Below are 19,629 nucleotides of genomic sequence, written 5' to 3'. Positions count from 1 at the left end.
TTCCTAGTAATACTTTTTCTTCTTTCCTAAGCTTGAGGAGCCAACATGCTATATTTATAAAGTACCTTTGTGTGAAGAGGAAGCCTCGTGGCTCACATTGTGTCGATTTTTACAGATCACATGCTGCTCTTCAGACTGACCTCGTAAACAAAAACAACACTCACAAAGCTACATGAACTCCATGAAAGATATGGTGATGGAGGGGCTCCAAGAACTTCCAAGAATGCAAGGTTAGTTGACGAACAGATGGTGTGTTGTTTACTCTGAAATTCAAATGAAAGGGGATTTCATAGTATTTTGTCCCTCCTATTTCAGGCCCGGAAAATGAAATGGTCATAGGTGCTGTTACAGGCGTCTATTCTTTCTGATCTGAATGAATTTCCAGTGAATAAATCACTCGCGGAATATGTAACCGCCCAAAACACTGCGAGGAAAATTTGGAAAAAGCAAATCCCGTCTGGTCTGCAGTCTGTGGTATTCCCCTTTTACTACTGTACATTTGTGCATGGGCATATTACAGTCACTTTGCTGTAGACTCACATGTCTGTAATGGTGTCAAAATATCAAACACCACATTTTCCAGTCCTGGATTAAGCACAGGCTACGTCAGCACAGGGTATGAACAAAAGCAGGCGTGTCAACATACTGTATTCTGTAAACATAAGGTTTATTGCAAATGTGCAGTCGTATCCAAACACCATAGTGAACAACCATTTTCAGGATACATTACAGCAACAATACCGTTATCTTTACAAAACAAATAGAAACTTTAGCTCTAGCTACAAACACTTCTCCCTGTGAGCTCTTACACATGGTCCTGGTTCGCTTCTGTTGTTGTGAGAGACAAAAAAAATAAAAAAGGCAAAAGTCTTTGGTAGCTAGAGAACAACAACAGCAGAGCTCTGTGTGGAAATGTGTTCCTCTCTTATTACGGACAGGCACTGTTGTCATGCCATTGTTTTCTACTTGGCATCTGAGCGAGAAACAGACCAGATACTGTGCGACGCTGCTAAAAACAGGAGTGCATGTGCAGCGACAAATGCCTTGCTCGCCATCTCCACTTTGGACGTTTTATGTACACTGTAGTTATCTTTTACTGTGAAGAGCTAGGGCAAACAGAAGGGCAGACACACCTGCCCAGCTGGATTACAAAAAAAAAACTCTTTTAAGACGTCTGTACAATACTACTATTTTACAAACAACTGATTTTTGTTCAGAATCACAAACAAAAACAGAAGATATAGCAGGATTAATTTCCCCCATAAGCAGCAAGCCCCAACTGCAGACAACACAAGATTACATTTTATGAATCATGACAGTATACTGATCAGTTTACTGCGGCGGTCCACCAGCTCTATTAGGCTATACTGCATTAACCTCCACCTCTGGTTCTTTAGCTTATCCTGTTGATTATTCTTGTTATGCTTAAATGTACATGAACCATGAGCAATACATTGTAGGTACAGGAAAGGTCCTCGGTATGTGGCTGAAATGCATCGCTTGGGAGTCCTTAAAACTGTATTTGGAGATCGGACAAATCCACATGATGGGGCTCTTCTCTTTGAGACATGGAGGACCATCTCGGGTGGCTCTCCTCTGGGTTAATCGCCCACGCACTTTCCAAGTTAGCACCTGCAGGGCGAGCCCGATCAACACCTCCTCACACACCTCTCTGGAGCGAAAGGGTGGCTGTTGGAAGAGTTCGGCATTTCTTAAAGCAAGCGCTCGTCGGTGTCTAGTCAGCCCGCTCTCTATTCTCAGCGCTTTTGTCTACACAGAGACTACGACAAAGAGTCGGACGGTGTCAGAGGACGGGGCCTGACACCACACCGGTCAGAGCGTCTTAAGTTCTGTTTTGTGCTCATCAGTGTCAACAGTTCTTTTGTGTCCCATCGATCATTTACAGCCCCGATGCTTCAACCTTCAATGTCGAAGGTTTTTCTCGGCGGCGGCGATTTTGTAACGCTTACGTTCAAAATGGAGGTCCATTACTGTTAAGAGACAGTGGCTCTGCCCGCCCCTAGGCAGAGCCACTTACACAGCAGAGCCAGTGCTGTGGATGAAGGTCTGCTGCTGGTCCGGGGACAGCTGGGAGGTCTGATTGTCCAACAGAGCGTCCGCCGGGATGCGAGACTGGAACTTCTCCATCTGCTCCGGGCTAGCCAGGTTCTTCAGCAGGTAGTTCTCCCTCTCCAGCTGGTTGTTCTTCTCTGCCAGCTCCTTGATCTGCTCTTTGAGGATCTCCACCTCCTCGCGCACCGCGTACATCAGGTGGTTTTTGACAAGATCCTGTCATAACAAAGAAGAACAGATAGATCAGTTGAGATCTAAAAACTGACACATTTTTAAGACTTTACTTGTTAGAAGGGCTGAAAAAATGACTTTAAAAGTTTGTCAGAGGATTTTGTTGTACTCTAGTTTGAGTATTTAATAGCATGAATCTCCTCAGAAATAAAGAAAACACTTAAGTATACACATAACAACTTTGACCTACGGATGTTTTCAATAAGTCTGTGTTGCAGAAATGTGATCTGTTTCTGTTTTGTGGACTTCCTGCACTTGTTTTCGTCTTTGTCACATGAATAAAGCAGTGCGGTAGCGTGCGCTGCCTTTATGTAACAGGTACTTCCCAGAGCATTCAGAGAGAGCTGGTTTTGTGCAGAATGCATTGGGGAATGTGCATTTTGGGGAGGTCAGTTGGTTATACCTGCTCTATACATGCTGAAAGAGACCATCTAAAAGGGTCACAGTTTAATGCTGGTAATAGACCAGTAGCTATATGCTATTTTACTTTAAATAACAGCAATAGCTCTTACGTAAGTGCTTAATGTGCAACACAGACTCCAGTCAACTGGGATGTGGTCATTGTTTCTTTGAAAAAAAAACTGATTTTACTGTATGCTTGTACTGTATGATGCAACTTGTTATTGTGTTATAGTGCAAGGTATATTCATGTCTTTGTGTTGTGTTTGTTATCTCAGCTTACCATGGCCTGTTCAATCTTGTTGTCGATGGCCACAACGCTAGCACCAGAGGCACTGCAGAAGAGAAGAAAGAGAGGCCGTTAATTTCCAGCTCAAAGTCACAACTTCTGTAAACTTCTTGTCAACTCAATCCCATATATTATTACAGAAGAGGCACACGTCAGTGCTTTCTAAATTCATTGGTTTTCGGCAATGAAACAGAAAGCAGAAAACAGAAAGGAAAACAGTTGACGTGTCTGTTATCTAGTTTTTTTATGAGCAGTATAAAGGGTATTGCTCTGAGGATAAGATTAGGCTTTTTTATATAGGTTATTGTGTAACGAGCACAGAGTGTACGAGGAAATTCCAAGAGATACAGACAAACACGTAGATATCTGTGCAAAGTCCAAATAAACAGCAGCAGAGAGAATCACAGCTGGCTTTATCACACATTGCAAATGGACGCTTTTACTTTGAAAAATGGTACAGTATGTGAGGCCTGCAGTACAATGAGAAGAGGCTCGTGCTACGATTTATAACAAATAAAACGCATTCATAACGACATGACGCATTCAAACACATTGTGACTGTGTCGGATATTTACCTGTTGTCAAGTTTAACCGATACAACGTCTCCTCCGAGTAGCGAGGAGAAGAAAGAGATGGAGAAGTTATGCAACTGGTAGACGGCAACCTCCATTGGTGTTTTCGCGAACATCTCCGTGCTCATGTTCAGAACCAGACTCGTTTGAATTATACTTCTCGCCACGTTTGCGACTGGTTGGTCACCTAAGTATATATCCGGATTTGCTTCGTCTTTTCGTAGCGATGCACTAACTCGCTGATGCTCGCGCGCAGTGCTGTGTCGGTTTGTGAGCTTCGCCGGTTTATACAAGCGACTGTCTGATGCTATTTCTGCCTCCGGCTGCTTTTTATATGGCTCGCCTCCTGACGTCATCTGACGCGTGCATATATTAGTCAAATGAGATGGTGGGTCAGATTTTATGGTGCCTTCATGTACTGTAGGACAAACTGTTTTCAGGCGCTGAACCGTGAATCTGATAAACAACTTACTTCAACTTTTTACATAATACACCGAAAGAAGGAAAATAAAGAGAGCTTGGTCACGTACTTACACCCTAATGATTTACAGCTGTTTTGAGAGACTTTAACTTTACGAGTTAGGATTATTATTTTAGTGTCAATGCTTTGGTACACTTTAAAGATTAGAATAACACATAAAGCCATAAAAAAAAAGAATGAGAGTTTACATATTTATGCTATAAAATGAAACATATGCCGACTAAAATATTACATTATGTTCCCTTTTAATTTGAAATTTCAATCAAGAACCATTTTCTACATGAATTTCAAAATGTTTGCTTTTACAAGAACGTCCACCACTTTATTAACATACTAAAGATGATCAATCTGTAAATGTAAAGAATGCATTTGTCATCTTGATCCTCCAATGCAATATCAGCAAACCTCTTAAATAGTTAATTCACAAAGTAAAAACAAACAATTTTGAAGTTGCATTTTTACAGTAAGCAAAGTTGAGTCTTGAAATAACGACTTTAAAAAAAGCATTTGAATGCAGCATTTTCTGCCCTCCTTCTGAACCTCTCTGGCCTCTGCAGTTAACCCACAGACAGAAATCTGTAGGCCCACTCAGTAAAACAAACGACATTATAACCATGAGAACAAGAGTAACCACAGCATGTACACATAACTCGTGTTGCTAATAAATAAACTAGATTTGGCTGCAGAAATGTCGCGTGTCGTAACGATTTGCATCATCTGATTTTCATGTGAATCCCTGACCTTATTAAGCAAGCAATTTTAGAGATTTCTATGTTTATTCTTTCATGCCATTTAAAATATCCATCCATAAGTGGATGATTTGGCTTGCCACGTGGTACTTTTACAAACTATTAAATGCATACAAACTGTCCCTGATTAGGACCACGTAATATGAAATGGCAACAAACACATCATGTTCCCATCACTTTATTGTTGTTTGTTACGGTGCATGCTATGACGGAATGTCCAGCACCGTCCTGACATATCAATAGTATCTGTAAAGGTACTTTTCCATCCCCGCTCCCGGTAAATTTCCCCTCTGTCTATATCTGAACTCTATCGACCTCTAGTGGTGAAAACGTAGAATACACCAGCACATGGGAAACGATATCAATGGCAGGGGCTTTCTTCCGGGAAACAGTGTTTACCGGGGATTTTCCATACACCTACTCCTGACTCTGTCTATTTTAAATGTACAGGTTGTTTTCCTGCTCGGAAAACGTATGGAAAATTCTTCAAGGCCATTCTGCATTGATTTTATTGAGCATTTATTACATACAGTTTACATACCACTGATATTTTAGGGTAGCAGATAACAGACAGTAATGCATTTGCTGTGTATGCCACTACTTAATATTGAATATCCACTCATTATTCAGTCATTGTAGGGAAATACAAGACTCTTGTCTGACTGTAATACTGACGCACTGCTCACTGGTCGAAACAACCTCTTGCACTACACATGGTCTTTTGAACTTGCATGCTACAACGTGTGACGCAACTGTTCTTTGCCTCGTGCAAAGTGTACTGAACAATTTTGTGGTAGAAATAGAAACACCACATAGAAGACACAGAGAGAAAAACATAGCTGGTGTCTTTTTTTCCCCACACTTTCTCCGAGCACTGACTGTGGCTTTTATTGAGCAACAGACCTTGTTTTCACTGAGGCGTCCATGCAGGTTTTAATAGTTGTAGTGTAATTGCTCAGCACCTCTCCGCTGTCACATTATGCTCCCTTTGTTGTCACAATTATCTGATTCAATACTGATTATAAGCCAATTAAATTTCTATTAGAGAGCCTCGGTTGAGTGATCATTTTTCCTCCTAAACACCAAAGAAATTCTCTGCTGAGGGTCTGATGTCTGACACTATTCATATAACACTAGTATGAGTAATGTTAGGATAAGATAATGCCATGGTTATGGTATGTTTTTATTCTAACAATTTAGAGGTACATGTGGTTTTTCTCTGCAAGATCTTACTGCACGGGAAATGAAAAATATTCATTTAAATAATAATAATAGGCACTAAACTTTCTCATCTCCGCATGGTAAGCAAAGGTCTGCCCTGTGTTTCCGGAGAAAACGGACTTCTGTTATGTAACAAAACAATTAGTGCGGAAAGGCTGACTTTGGGTACGCCTAACAGGGTGAAGCAGAAGGCACATTGACTGGGTATTAGGACCCATAGTGGCTGTCGTCTCAGATTTCGTGCTGTGACAGTACAGCTGCCAGGTTTAATATCAGGCCCTGTTCTGGTGATGAGGGGCTGGTGAATTACCTTGCCCCGCTGTGATAGTCCCATTTGGTAGGAGGGAGGGGAGTCACTCCGATCGCCTGTGGCTAAGCTGAGATGCACAGATAGTCAGTGGGAAGCCGTCCTGCACTATAAAAATATGCTGTGAAATATGGTAAAGAATACCTAATGAGCTACATGCTCAAGATATTGAGTGTAAAATAGTTTGCTCACACCACAATGCTCTAAACGCTCCAATACAAATGTCAACAAGTGAAAGACATGGAAACACAGCACAAGTGATTCTAATTTAAACTGAACTGTGTGTTTCCAAACAGTTTAAACTCCAAAGACTTTGGCCTATGCTGCCTTGTTGAGAGAAAAAGTCGCTCGAATTTCTACAGAAGTCTTGCTGCCTGACCACGTTTGGGGCGTGCCAGTGAGTCACTCTCAAGCTAGGCCATGGGCAACGCTTTCCATCAGATGTCCCCTGTGCCAGAGCCAACTGCCTTATATAATACTGTGATTCATCTGCACCAATGGCTGAAGAAGAATGAGGCTGAGAAGCGCCGCCAAACTCTCGACTTTAGTTTTCAGCAGCATTCGAGGGTTTTGGCACACCAAATTCAATATGTAGGAAAACATGCTGAACAAATCCACCAATCAATTTAAGATCATTTCTTGGTCAAAAGGATGTTATTCCTCTTCCTTTTACTGGTTGTATCCCATCTGCACTCTTACAATTAGGAATGCATGGCGTGTATGAGCGTGTGGCCTGAGAACACACAGCCCTGCCATAGGCTGCAGCCAGCGGCCGTCTCAGAGGAAGCTGTCAGTGTGGCCGACAAGCCCGGTTACAACCAATGAATACTGAACACTCTACATACAGCAGAACACCCAAAGGCAGTCATTATTATCACATCACCTATAAGTCTCCAGAGCCATGAATATAAACCAGGCACACGGCCTCGGCCTTTCTCATGAGGTTTCAATAAATTTAACAGGATGTCAATTTCTGCCCTTGGATTGCATGTAATATGACTTTATGTGAAAGGTTGTATCAGACATGCGGTGCAGGCAGAAGATGAGGCTAGAACTGACACTGTTATCCAACGGCTGGGAGAGATATCACTCTGTGCCCACCAACGATCATATACAGATCATACCTCGCATCATTAACATACTGATACCGCTGTCATCTTTCTTTCCCTGAACTGTCTATACTTCGTCTCTGAAACACGTCATTGTCGTGCCAGACTTTCTCCCACACAAGACAAAATCTGCATCCACTTTCTGCCCCCTACTTACCGCCGATCGGGCCTCTTGAACAGACTCGGTGAGTAAGGGGGCGAGTAGCTCATCACTCTCTCAGGGTAGCTGAAGTGCTGGTAGTGGCAGCAGTATCTCGGGGACGGTTCGGCCAGACGGAGGGCGCACAGCGTCCTGGGAGAGGGCGGCATGGCCCCGACAGGGGGAACTTGAGTTGGACGCGTCTGAGACTGTCCCATGTTTGCTTCCAAATGAAGCAAAGGGGCTGTTCAAGAATCAGAGGCTCTTGGACTGTTTGCTCTCTGCTCTGCTGTTGTTTGTTCCCGACTACTGTGTTCTCAAAGCACAATGAGACAATTGAGCACTGTGGACACCTCTGGATATGCAGCCATAACTGTGAGTGCCACGCTCAGACTGGCACTTGTATGATGCGTGTCCAACCCAGTGGTACACAATGGCCTCAGAGTCACAATGAGGAGGACTTTCCAGAAACTGTGCCAATTGTTTCCTCTTGGCACACACCGACAAAGCAAAAGATCATTCCCTAAGGGTACCTGAAGGGGAAAGTTATCGTGCCAATCTTCATACCTCAATGAATCTGTGACAATATGTGGAAAAAACAGGTAGTTTGGCCTTTGCACCACGATGTGAAACCACATTTGTCCTCTTACGGAACCAGACTTTCCAAAACTGGAAAGAGTCGAACAAGAGCTTAAAAAAAGGAGACTATGGGGAAGTCGTTACACAACTCATGCTCATAATTTACAAGCAAAATCATGCCGAGGTCGACGAATTAGCTTGGTGGTTTTTTATGTAACATTTCAGATTCTCTGTGTGCCGGTCATGTTTGTCAGCTTGAGTAAGCCTCCCTGTCATCAGGCTTGTAATTAATGCATTAAAGTTTGCAGAGCCGTGCTGCGGGTAAAGGTGTAACACCAAAGTAAGCTGCTCTCGTCATGATTAATCTCCAACGGCTTTCTAGTCTGACAGGTGTGCGTATATGTCTCACACCTCTGTCTCTGGTTAATCCTTTTTCTGCTAATGGAGACATTCGGTTATTGTATAAGGACTGTGATGCGCAGACGTCTGAGGGGTTATATAAGAGACAGACATGTAGAACATGTTTCTGCATGTAGTCTGAAGCATTCTTCGATGCTGTATTTATGTGTGTCATTAAGGTGTAAAATGTGAATCTGCAGCATGTCTTTAGAGGAATAAAGACATTTAGATTAAAAGTGAATAGTACAGATAATCTGCTTTGATCAAGTCGACAGAAAGTTGTGTGTATTTCCTTGTAACGGTGGAATTTCAGGTTCACTCAGTTAAGTCTCAAACAATCCCTGATTACAATCATTATTCAGGGTCATGTGCGTGGGACTGCAGTTCATCCGCGTCTGCTGGCACTGCATCATCAGAGGGAATGGATCGCCTTGTATCAGACATGTTTACACCCATCATGTCAGGAACGCTTAATTCAAAATCAAGAACATTTAATCCTTTTGTATTCAGCTCAGTCATGCAAACTCATTTTGATGTTTTTCTCCTCATTCCTTTGTCTTTCTTAGGGTTAAAACAAAAACATGTCTGTCTGTAACGGATCTATTGTATACAGTAATCTTCATATACTTTAGCCAAACATATAAATGCATTTTCACAGTTTTTGCAGCCAGCTTGAGACAAGATACCTGTGAGCTAAAACTTTCCATCTAATAAGAGCAATAGGTGACATTAAATCTATGTCCAGGTTTCTTTACAGCGTATTGCAAACTATAGGGGGCTACTTGTTTTTGTTTTTCTGCCACACAAGAAGTGCCGGGTAATTACAGGTCGTCAGACAATTATCTTCTCACACACACGACCAACATTGTCTGTACAAACATGGAGGGTCAGACACATCGAGGGGAGCTGAAAGACAAGGCAGTTGCTGGTGTAATAAAGGGGCGTGTGATAACAGCAGTTTGTATCCCTAAGTCTGCAAAGAAAAGGTGACTTATCCCAGTGATGTCATAGATTCTGTATCTGTGGGATTTGCAGTAAAGCCAGGTTCCTCTTGTCTCATTATATAATAGTTCAAGGCTTTAATAGTTGCAACATTATGTTTGAAACTCAGCATTACGTCGAGTCTGAGCTGTTACGTCAAGAGGTTTGGATAAATGTTGGTTGAAGGCGCCAAAGGACCGACTTTTTAATAGGCTATACTTAGAAAGGCAGCAGAAAAGTTTTAATTATGATTTTCATGGTTTAGAAACACAAAACCATTTCCTCCTGTCTGTCCCTAAATGCAGCTGTTACCAAACCAGAAGATACCACAAGCAGGTGTGTGTTTGTTTGTTCACAACTGTACTTTCCTGCATCTGTGAGGTCCCGTGTTTAGCTGGTTAATCCTATAATATGTAACATCTGCCTGGGTGACATGTTGAACTTCGGTCATTACCAGCGAGAAGACGAAGGAGGAACTGCTGCTCCCTTTGCAAGATTCAATTTCCTCAAGACAACACAGAGGCCCACTCAAGTGCGTTTCCCTTACCAGGAATTACTGCACTTAATTTCAGTCTTTCAAAGTGATAATCAGTTCATTTACAGTAGCCTCCACTGGAACTAATAGCAGTTTACAACGGGACAGGCAGCGCTGCAGTAAATGCTGCTGTGTGCAGTATATTGTAGTTAACAAGCTCGGGGACTGCGCAGCATCTGGCACCAGGCTGTGATTCAGCAGAAGTCAGACAGCTTCGGGGCATAATGTAAAGATTTACCTTGTGTTAGACGGGAGAATGGTCCTGGCTAAATTTACTGTGAAAATACCGAAATAGGACCGAGACCCAGAGGAGTGTGTTAGGGAAATATTGCAGTACGACAACCCCACTTTCCCCCCTCCACAGAGATCCACAGTATCGGTATGTTCTAACCCATAGAATTCCCATCTGTATTTTAGTGCAAACATGTGTCGCATGGAAACACCCACTCAAGATTATGTGCTATGAAAGACAAGGGATTAGACTCTCGGGGTGTAGATGCAGTTAAGTGATCGCGCTAATGGCTCTGCGGATGCTCTACAAAAGGTCAAAGGTCATGGACTCAATTGGCCGTGCAGTGTTAAATAGCGGTGAACTTTGTTATTAGCTATGTCGGAGCCCTTCGCCTCGTTACGGGTCGCCTAGTTTACCACAGCTGCCCATTATTTTTTCACTCTGGTGTACTTAGCTAAATATCAATTTGGGTTTCTAATTTAAAAAAAGTGTTTATTCCTGGAATCCAAATAAGCAGGGTAAAGTTTTTGCTAATAAAACATGCTGTGTTTACTCAATAGAAAGCATGAATAGTTATACCTACAGTAGGCGTCCACTTTGCATGGCACCTGCGATAAATACACTGTTAGCTGGATCACGTCCTGGAACAAAAGGTTACTGAGTTCACTGCCATCTGTGCGTATTCATTCGCCTATGTTACTGTAGTGTATGGCAACCCTCAGCTGTTGTAGGAGGTGTAGTTCTGTGTATGTCTGATCTGAGTTGCCTTAAGCTGTAGGGAATGCTGACGTCAACTAATGGGTACATACTGCACTGAAATCCATCATACGGGTGTTGAGACACGGAGAAAATGAAATCTACTGTAGGCCATGTGTTGTGAAGCTGATTGATACACATGGAATCCGTCCAAGGCGATACACCGGGTTATACCACGCTATCAGCACTAATTTGGCAGGTTTCATTTTTATTGCAAACTGTGTCATCTGTTCAGCTACAATCTTCACATCAATACGTCATTATGAAAATAGGTTTGGCAGTGTGTATTTATCATAATCAGAGAGGCAGTCATGGAGAAGGTTTGAAGCATCTGTGCTGTAAGTAAATAGACGTGCTAAATGATGGCGGAGCATCTTAACAGACACTGTGTTACAGATAAGAACAGTGAACAGTCTGTATGAGTTTATTAAGAGGGGGGAAAAATAGAAGTGTTAACAGTTTCTACTGATTCTTTTGTCTCAGGGATGTTTTCAATACCATTTTCATGATATACTCCGTACTCCTCTGATATTAGTGTGTTAAAAAAATATAGGTGGAAACTATTTTACTAACCCTGAACATATAATTACTATCATTGTTGTATTGTCTGTCTGTCTAAAAACAAGCTGAGCATCTAGAAACAAGCTAGGCTAACGTTAGCGGCAGCTCAGCTAGCAGCTCCTCCTGCCGTCCTAAGTTTGCTAAAGAGTGTAAAACGAGCCCTGAGTTTTAACATGAAACTACTTTATTTAGAATTATCTTAACTTTACATTAAAGAAAGGACAGTCTTAAAATGTGTCATTAGAAAACACTGTGCTTACATTTTGCTAGCTTTGAAGCTTCACTCTAAGCTAGCAGCACACTGTTCCTCTTTGCTGTTCTCAACAATAGTTACTAGTGGCAGCCATAATATATATTATTGGTGTGTAAGCTACTATTTTGAGGAGGGAGAAACAATTCAGTTTTTTGTGGGGGGCTTATACTGTAAATTATGGTATTGGATAGGTGTGTTGGCTAACGTACTCACTGATACACGTTACTGCATTTTAGGCAGCCATTTCCGGTATCGTAACAACTCTATTTTGTTCTGCAATTAAAAATTATCACTCTCTTATACTATCTTCTTTTATCAGTCCAACTCTCTCTCAATCTCTGTCTCCTTCCCCTTCCTCTCCCCACTTTCCTCCTCTCTCTCCAGCCATGTGTCCGCCTGCCTGAGCCTGCAGCTGTGTGACCTAAGTCACCAGCAACTGGGACACTGGAGGGATCTGGGCCCTGGATGAGCCGTCCCCTCCTGGTGCGTGTTTGTGTGCTAGCTTGTGTTTTTGTTTGCCCGTGTGTATGTCGATGCGTGCGGTTGGACACACGCTTGCATACGTGCTCACTCTTGCGCGTCTGGCCTCGTCAGCACGATCTGGATTTCGCTGGATGATAGGCACCCTGCTAACTTTCGCCGTCAGTGTCATCTAAACACAGAGTCGTTCCCACAGACTCCAGCAGGCTCCTCCGCTGAGCATTAAAGCTAATCTGCTGTCACCTGCGGGATGACGATGGAGCAATGACTAAATTCCCACGGATGAAAGAGACGAGTCATTGGCGGTCATTGAAAGTGAGCACTAGATATCCCTTCATGTGATAAGACATTAAAAACAAAGACGGACATTTAATGATTTTATTTTTAACAGTGTGTTTTTCCACTAGCAGCTGCACTTGAGGAAAGGATGTGTGTACTTTTGCGGCCTCTGCCTGTTGATGCCCTTCTGCTCTGGGGTGCCTGACATCTCCAAGACTTCATAATACTATCAAAGCCTCATCATGAATCACATAATTGAAAAATACAACAATACACTTTTTGAAGTAGGTCTGAGAAAAAACTTCAAACAAATCACACCTTTCTTTGTTTAATCACTTAGAAATTCTTAGTATTCTTTCATGTCGATAGACATCGAGCCAAAGACGGCAGTGGCGGCTGCGTTACTCATCCTAGCCTGAGGAAGTTTCATCAGCCGCTGATCTCGACAAGCCAAACAAATCTTATCCTCCTTTAACAAGACCACAGGAATGACTCAGATCATAATTCAATCAGCTTTCCTCTTTCCACACAAGCTCTGACTGAAGCGAGAGCTGCACATTTTATCAGAAATAATAGAATAACATACAGTTGACTCATGAGGGGGTGGATGTAGTTTCTTTCTAAAGTGAGGCTGAATTGTGCAGATTCTCTTGACGGCCCTGGGCAGACTGTTGTATTGATGTACAGTATAACCATCTGTAGGCGCACACATGCTATAGTCTATTCAAATCAGGGACAAGAAGTTGAATAGATGTGAACTTCTTCTCTTCGGTACTCAATGTTCTCTCCAGATCTTTATCGGTAACTCCGGGGATCTTACCCCCTACGCGTGTTTTATATTGTGGCAAAACAATTGAACACTTAGATTGATTGCTTCAGACACAGCATCTGTGCGGCTTCACTGTGTTCATATGTAAATATGCACATAAATTAGGCTCTACAGTTGTATTAAAACTAGTCACAGGCCACTTTTGCTTTCTTTCAAAGGGGAACTCGGCACCTTACACAAGTTTCCCTTTCAAATAGCATCACAAATTAAAACCATTCAACTTTAGCGCAGTAGGCCTGGACACTGTGGCTCCCATGCTAACAGAGGAGGAGAGGAGGGCTTAAGACTGAGAGAACACCGTGTACACAATGTTTCCTCAGCCTGTCTGCGTGGTGAGGATCCCCCACCGACAGGGGACGGGCTGCAATGGACGACAAGGGGAGCAGATGTGCGCAGGCTTCATTCTACCCAGTCTTTAAAGGAAACAGTTTAATAGGAGAACCCTTAAAGGAACGTTAATGAGAATACTGCAATTAAGGCAGCAACAACTGGAATGTATATCCAGATGTCGGCCACCCGTGTGAAGCCTGTGAAACAAATACAGTGAGGCTATAAACACACGTATTACATCACTGTTCTCACTGGGAGTTAGTGAGGATATTTAATTACAATGCACTTTCAAAATAAAAGTCACAGGACTAATTGGAGCCTTGCAGAAAACTTGATCTTTATGGTTGTTATAACTTTACATCACATTAGGTTATGTTACGTCAGCAGGTGTAAATATCGCCTAGTGTGAAAATGATGTTTTTCAAGTTGGTAAACTATGAAATTATTTATGTAAAGAATGTTACAGTATGCTTCTTATCGCTGGTTATGTTATAATGTTTTATGTTCATGCATGTGTGTATGCATTTCTTACTAATCCATGAGCAGATCATTCGATTTTTCCCAGCATCCACCAGAATAAACGTTTTATCCGTCATAATTTACATTCAAATCATTTAGTCTTGTTCTTCAGTCATGCTCCTTTAATGTGGACATCACTTCATTTATCTGTCATTTATCTTTGTTTTTAACTGTATTGCTGCTCTATTCCTGCGTCTGCCTTCGTTCTATGTACTTTATGTGCATGATGAGACATCTGTTATTGATGATACGCAGTTATACAACGATCTATAGGCTCCCTGTGTGTGGTATGTGAGAGTTTAACCTGTGTGTCGCTGTGCACAGAGGGTTTACAGAAGTCGGATTCAGCTGTGGAGATGCCTACATGGCTGTTGATTAACAGAATTACTCACTGTGCGGTTGAACTGTGTAGAGTGGATTACATAAATGACACTATATCCTTGTGTGTATATGAGTGATTGACAGATTTAGGATGAAGTCCACATACTGTCTGTTTGACTTTACTCAGTTGTTGTGACTGTAGCTTCTGATGACTTGAGTCCTTCCTACATTTTGAAGCAACACCAAAACTCCAGTTCTCAAATGATTGTTTTTCATATGATTGATATCAGTTCAGCAGGATTAATAGTGCAACAAAAGAGCAAGTTTTTTAGGACGTGACTCAGCCTGGGGAAGGATCAGCATCAAAAGCCGAGTGGCCGTGTGATCTGAATAAACCGGGGAACTTTGTGATACCCAGCCCGCTGCAGCGCTGAGCTGAGAGGTTGTTTGGGAGTTTACAGGAACCCCAGCCTATCCTGCCTTCAAAAAGCCAAAAAGCCAGCCCCTCGGGCAAAGACGCAAGTCTCATAAGCTCCTCTGATTGGTCACTTCAGGATGTTTTTTTTTTCTTTTTTCCTCTTGGTCACAGCCCATTTGGAGACATGCACCCGGGCTGAGGACAAGGGAGCAGATAAGACTTGACTTCAGGATATTTGACTTTACTGAAGTCAGAAAATTAGGCATAATGTGAGGAGAAGTCTTACCTCACATTCACAATAAAAATGTAATATAATTAGACTTTTAGCATCCACAGATTGAGACCACACTCACTGAGTATGGAGATGTTATTTTCATCCGTGCGGTTTTCAAGCTACTTTGAGCAGTAAGTGTTTGTGACTAAACAAATGAGCCTGTCTTCTCCTAATGGGATTCTCCTTGAAAAACACTTCTCAGCAACAGCTCATTGAGCATGCTGCTTTGTAATGAATGCAAATGTTGGAAGTAAGCGAGTAAGTTATGCTGCAGTTGCTGAAAAATCACTCTAATGGTGTCACTATGTTGCAATTTGTGTAAACAAAACAGTTTTGAATAACTGCAAACAGGACTCAGAGGGAACACTGGATCTGCTGCCTTTAAATAAAAACTGTGATGGACATATGAGTAAATACAAATTGGAGGATTTCACAGCAAATAATCGGCTAACAAGCAAAGTTAAGGTTCAAGCTCGCCTCCAAGAAACAAACAGGAAATACTTCTACTTGAAAACGACTCTTGAACTTGGAGTCGCTCAGAGTACACAAGACAAATCGCCTTTCTGAGATGTCATCTTCCTGCTCTCCGAGCTGCACAGCAGAGCGAGTAAACACCGTCTACCATCCCAGTCGTTGTATAAAGGCTTGGGTAAACAATGTAGGCCGAATTGGCCCGCCTCCAACGTGTACCCAAGGGGTCCAAAGTTCACTTATGAAAGCACAGAGCACTCTCCGATCCGTTTTGCACGCACGTACTACATAGGTACACAATCACACTCCCATGCAAGTGAAGGTGTGCATCCAAGCATGGAGAGAGATAGCATGCACACGGATTGTTTGCATGCAAACAAGGACGAATGTGCATTAAGATACTTATATTCAGAAATGGATTTGCATACATGCACACACGTTTGAGGTCTGATGTCTGCAGACAAAGAACACGCACGCACATGCACTCCAAACTGTTTTTGTCTCTGTCTGAACGTGTAGATTTACAGCGTTTGGCAGCTGAAGGATCACATTGGCAAATAACAAACAGAGAGATCATTTACCAACTTGACACCTCCTGAGGATTTAGGTTTTTTTACACTGGATTTTTTTACTTTAAAAAACAAAATGTTCCAGAAGATTTAGGGATTAAATCTGCCAGGAAGAACTGCAAACTCAATTTCGAAATTGTCATTCTCAGGCATCAATCAAAACATCAGCCTTTTTTTTGTGTGTTAAAGCACCTGGTACAATAACAAGAAGAAGAAGATCGTTATGCTTGAAATCTTCTGGAACTAAAGCAAGGACTGACGTAAAAGTCTCTAATCAGATCTGGCCGAGCAGCAACGAGAAGTGCGTAAGAGCCCTTTATTGTTTTGCAGATGTACAGATTTGCCCACGCAAGCAAGTGTTTGTGAGCCAGTTAGCTGTCACATTATCTTCATACCAGAATCACAGAGTTCAGTACTTTTAACGACAAGGTTCCCACAGGTTTTGGCAGCGGCTCGGCAAGGTGAGGGTGAGGGTGAAAGTTTAAAAGGCAATCGCTTGATATTAAAGGTGATGAGAGCGTTCAAAAATTAAGGCAAAAGGAAGAGAGTGGGAGAGGTCAGGGAGGTCAAACGCTCGTGCGTGTGCCTCTCCGGAGCAGCATGCTGATCCACGCTTGTGTTTGGCTGCAGCCCTGCAAAAGCACAAGCGCTTGCCGCAGGGCGTCATGAGACGGGAGGAATATGCCAGGCTTGGCTTTGTGCTGCACACGAGAGCAGGTATCTGCCAGGTTGTTTGTCTGCGACAGCAACAAAAACCTGCAATGAAAGCATCTTTCTTTCCAACTGTGGAGCAATAACAATATATTTGTATTATAACTATGTAGGCAACTAAATTTGGAGTGACACTTTAATAGGGTATTTTACTATGCCCTATTTTTCCTGACAAAGAAACAGGGCTTGTTTTTCAGTCCATCCAGCGTAACAGTTCTTGCAATTTCTCCCCATTTTCATGAAAATAAGTGATATTTTCATTACGTCTGGCATCTTTATTACAATAAATAACCCCATGACTCATAAATGAAACTGTCTGTTATACAAGCTGTAATCAGGAACTGTGTCAGGATTTGCAGAAGTGAAACAAAAATCAGGTGTTTCTCAGTCTCCCACACCCACTGCATGACTCCTGACCTCTAAACACACGCACTCATACGCACGCAGCTACAAACCGCGACTCATTATCTTTGTTTTCCAGCCTGCGCCTGATTGTCTTCTTCACGCCACTTTAATGACTGTGGTGTTCTGTCTTTGGTAGGACTGTAATTACAGTCCGACCGCAGAGGAAGGCACACAGAGTGGCGCCTGCGAGGTAGCTGCCAACCTCTATGGCGCGGACACACCTAAAAAAAATCACAATAGAAACAGTTTGTGCTTCTTGATTTGTTTAATATTGCTTCATAGAGCTGCAAATATTTGACCGTTTCACTCTTGTATCTTGTCTGCCACCTTGTGCACATTGTTCGTCCTGCTGTTTGGTTTCCTCTCACCCCGCTGCAATCCTCCTCCTCTTGTTATTCCTCTCCGTTCACACCGTCTCCGAGCAGAGTTAAAATCCTAACCTGCCTGGCATGCTTCAGAGCAGCCTAACCCTCCTTCTGGGTAATTATCCTCTCTCTGACCTGTCTCGTCATATTGCAAGTTGTTGTCTGGTGCACGCTCACCTATTTCTGGCACAGGTGTTGCTATTGCGCCATGCATGTCTATCGGGGACGACGAGCTTTCTGTATGTGACTGTGAACTGCAGGTGGATGCAACGAAGGAGGGGGAACGGTGAAACAAAAGGATCCGTGCACACAGGGAGTTGTGTTTACTCTGTAAGTGTACCACATCTGGCCCGTGTTCCTGGATAAACAAAACACGCAGTGCACGGTCACGTGAGAAATTAAGGATCAGAACATCTACAGTCTGTTTCAGTGTTGAAAGTACAGGCGAGGTTGCGCACATGTAGCAACTTGTTTTGACTGCTTAGAAGAAGCTGCAGAAGAAGGGCTTTTGTGTGTACATGTACACATATGTGTGTGTGTGACTCAGCTTATATTATAAGTATATATGTTCTGGCAGATTAAACACTTCTTGGCACGCCCATGAACGTCGAGGAAGTGCTGCAAGATATGCATATTTCCTTGAGCAAGAAGTTTCAGTGAACTACATTTTGAGGTAATATTTCCTGCATAAGAGGACACTGTGCAATATTTGTATTGTAACTCTTCTATTAAAGCTGTGTGTGTGCAAGAAAAAAAAAAAGGAACCGTCTGGACAAAGTTGCCAAACAATGGAGAAGACAGACGCGCTAATGTGCGCGATAACAAGCATCCAAGGGATCGCCTTTCATCGCTTCACCAGATACTGCGCGTCTGGGGCCGCCGCGGCCCCGAGGACAGCCCCTCGCTTTGTATCAAAGACGGAGCAGAGAGCTACCAAACACCAAAACAGGAAAATGCAAAAATGAGGAAGAGAAAAACGAGAGGAGGAGAGGGAGGGAGGGAGGGAGGAGAGGGCTTTCACAGCTGTTGTTAGGCAGTGTTTCCTCTGATAGGAGGCGTTGGCTGTACTCCCAGTTCTTTAGATAAACTGTCAGAAAACATGGTTACCTTGAGAGACGTGGGGGGGCATGCCTGTGTGTTTAAGAATCAGAAAGAGCGATAGAGCGATTAATATAAAAAAGAGATAAACGTTTTACCAAGAAATGTATTTGACCTGTTCCTCTGGTGGATTTTATGAAACAGCTGCTGCACAGGAGCTAAAGAAAAGCTACGTATGCCCGATCAAACCCCAGCATGTGTTTATTAGAGGACACTTCTAGAGCGTGCTCAGTAGGATGTTGTGCAGGAGCAACACTGCAGACATCTGCAAAATGTGTTAGCCTCTTATCATGGGCTCATGATGGTAAGCACAATCTAAGACTTTAATCTGTCCCACTGCACGTATCATTGTGTTTGTAACAGCAGGTGCTGTCGCTTCTTGAGATTATCACTGCAGGGGGAAAGTGTTTAGCATAAATGTAGTGTTAAAAGTATGGCCTTGGCCCGTCTGGAAACATTATAAATGACTACAGACCAGATATATTTGAGTCTGTGATTTGGCCAAGATTTATTAAGGACGTGGCTTGAGAGCGGATGAGTTTGATGGCAGAATCACAGGATGGAAATGAAAAGAAGTAGCAGTTACAAAAAATACCACTCTAAGATATCTGAAGCAGCATGTTGGAGTCGCTCTGCTCGTATCACACATCTTAAATCGGGGATTCCCCGAAGATACTCGGAGCAAATCTGCCTA

General features: G+C 42.7%; 1 protein-coding gene across 2 annotated transcripts in view; it reads right to left on the bottom strand.

Annotated features, from left to right (window-relative positions):
• Nucleotides 1–646: 646 nt before the first annotated feature.
• Nucleotides 647–19,629, bottom strand: part of tsc22d3 (TSC22 domain family, member 3) — a 33,683-nt gene continuing 14,700 nt past the window's right edge. Inside the window, exons 1-3 of one of the 2 annotated variants that reach the window (XM_069670404.1) lie at nt 3,568–3,853; nt 2,987–3,038; nt 647–2,289 (exon numbers count right to left, since the gene is read on the bottom strand). In XM_069670404.1, coding sequence (XP_069526505.1) covers nt 2,035–2,289; nt 2,987–3,038; nt 3,568–3,692 — 432 coding nt within the window. In that variant the 5' untranslated portion in view covers nt 3,693–3,853 and the 3' untranslated portion in view covers nt 647–2,034. Of the gene's footprint in view, nt 2,290–2,986; nt 3,039–3,567; nt 3,854–19,629 lie in introns of those variants that run through there. The other variant, XM_069670403.1, reaches the window with a different exon arrangement.

Source organism: Semicossyphus pulcher, unplaced genomic scaffold (assembly GCF_022749685.1).
Source record: "Semicossyphus pulcher isolate SPU_LCO1_2020_fin unplaced genomic scaffold, fSemPul1.0.p SCAF_2, whole genome shotgun sequence".
NCBI classification, from domain to species: Eukaryota; Metazoa; Chordata; class Actinopteri; order Labriformes; family Labridae; genus Semicossyphus; species Semicossyphus pulcher.
Note: the sequence above shows the minus strand (reverse complement) of the source record. Positions and strands in the feature narration are given on the sequence as shown.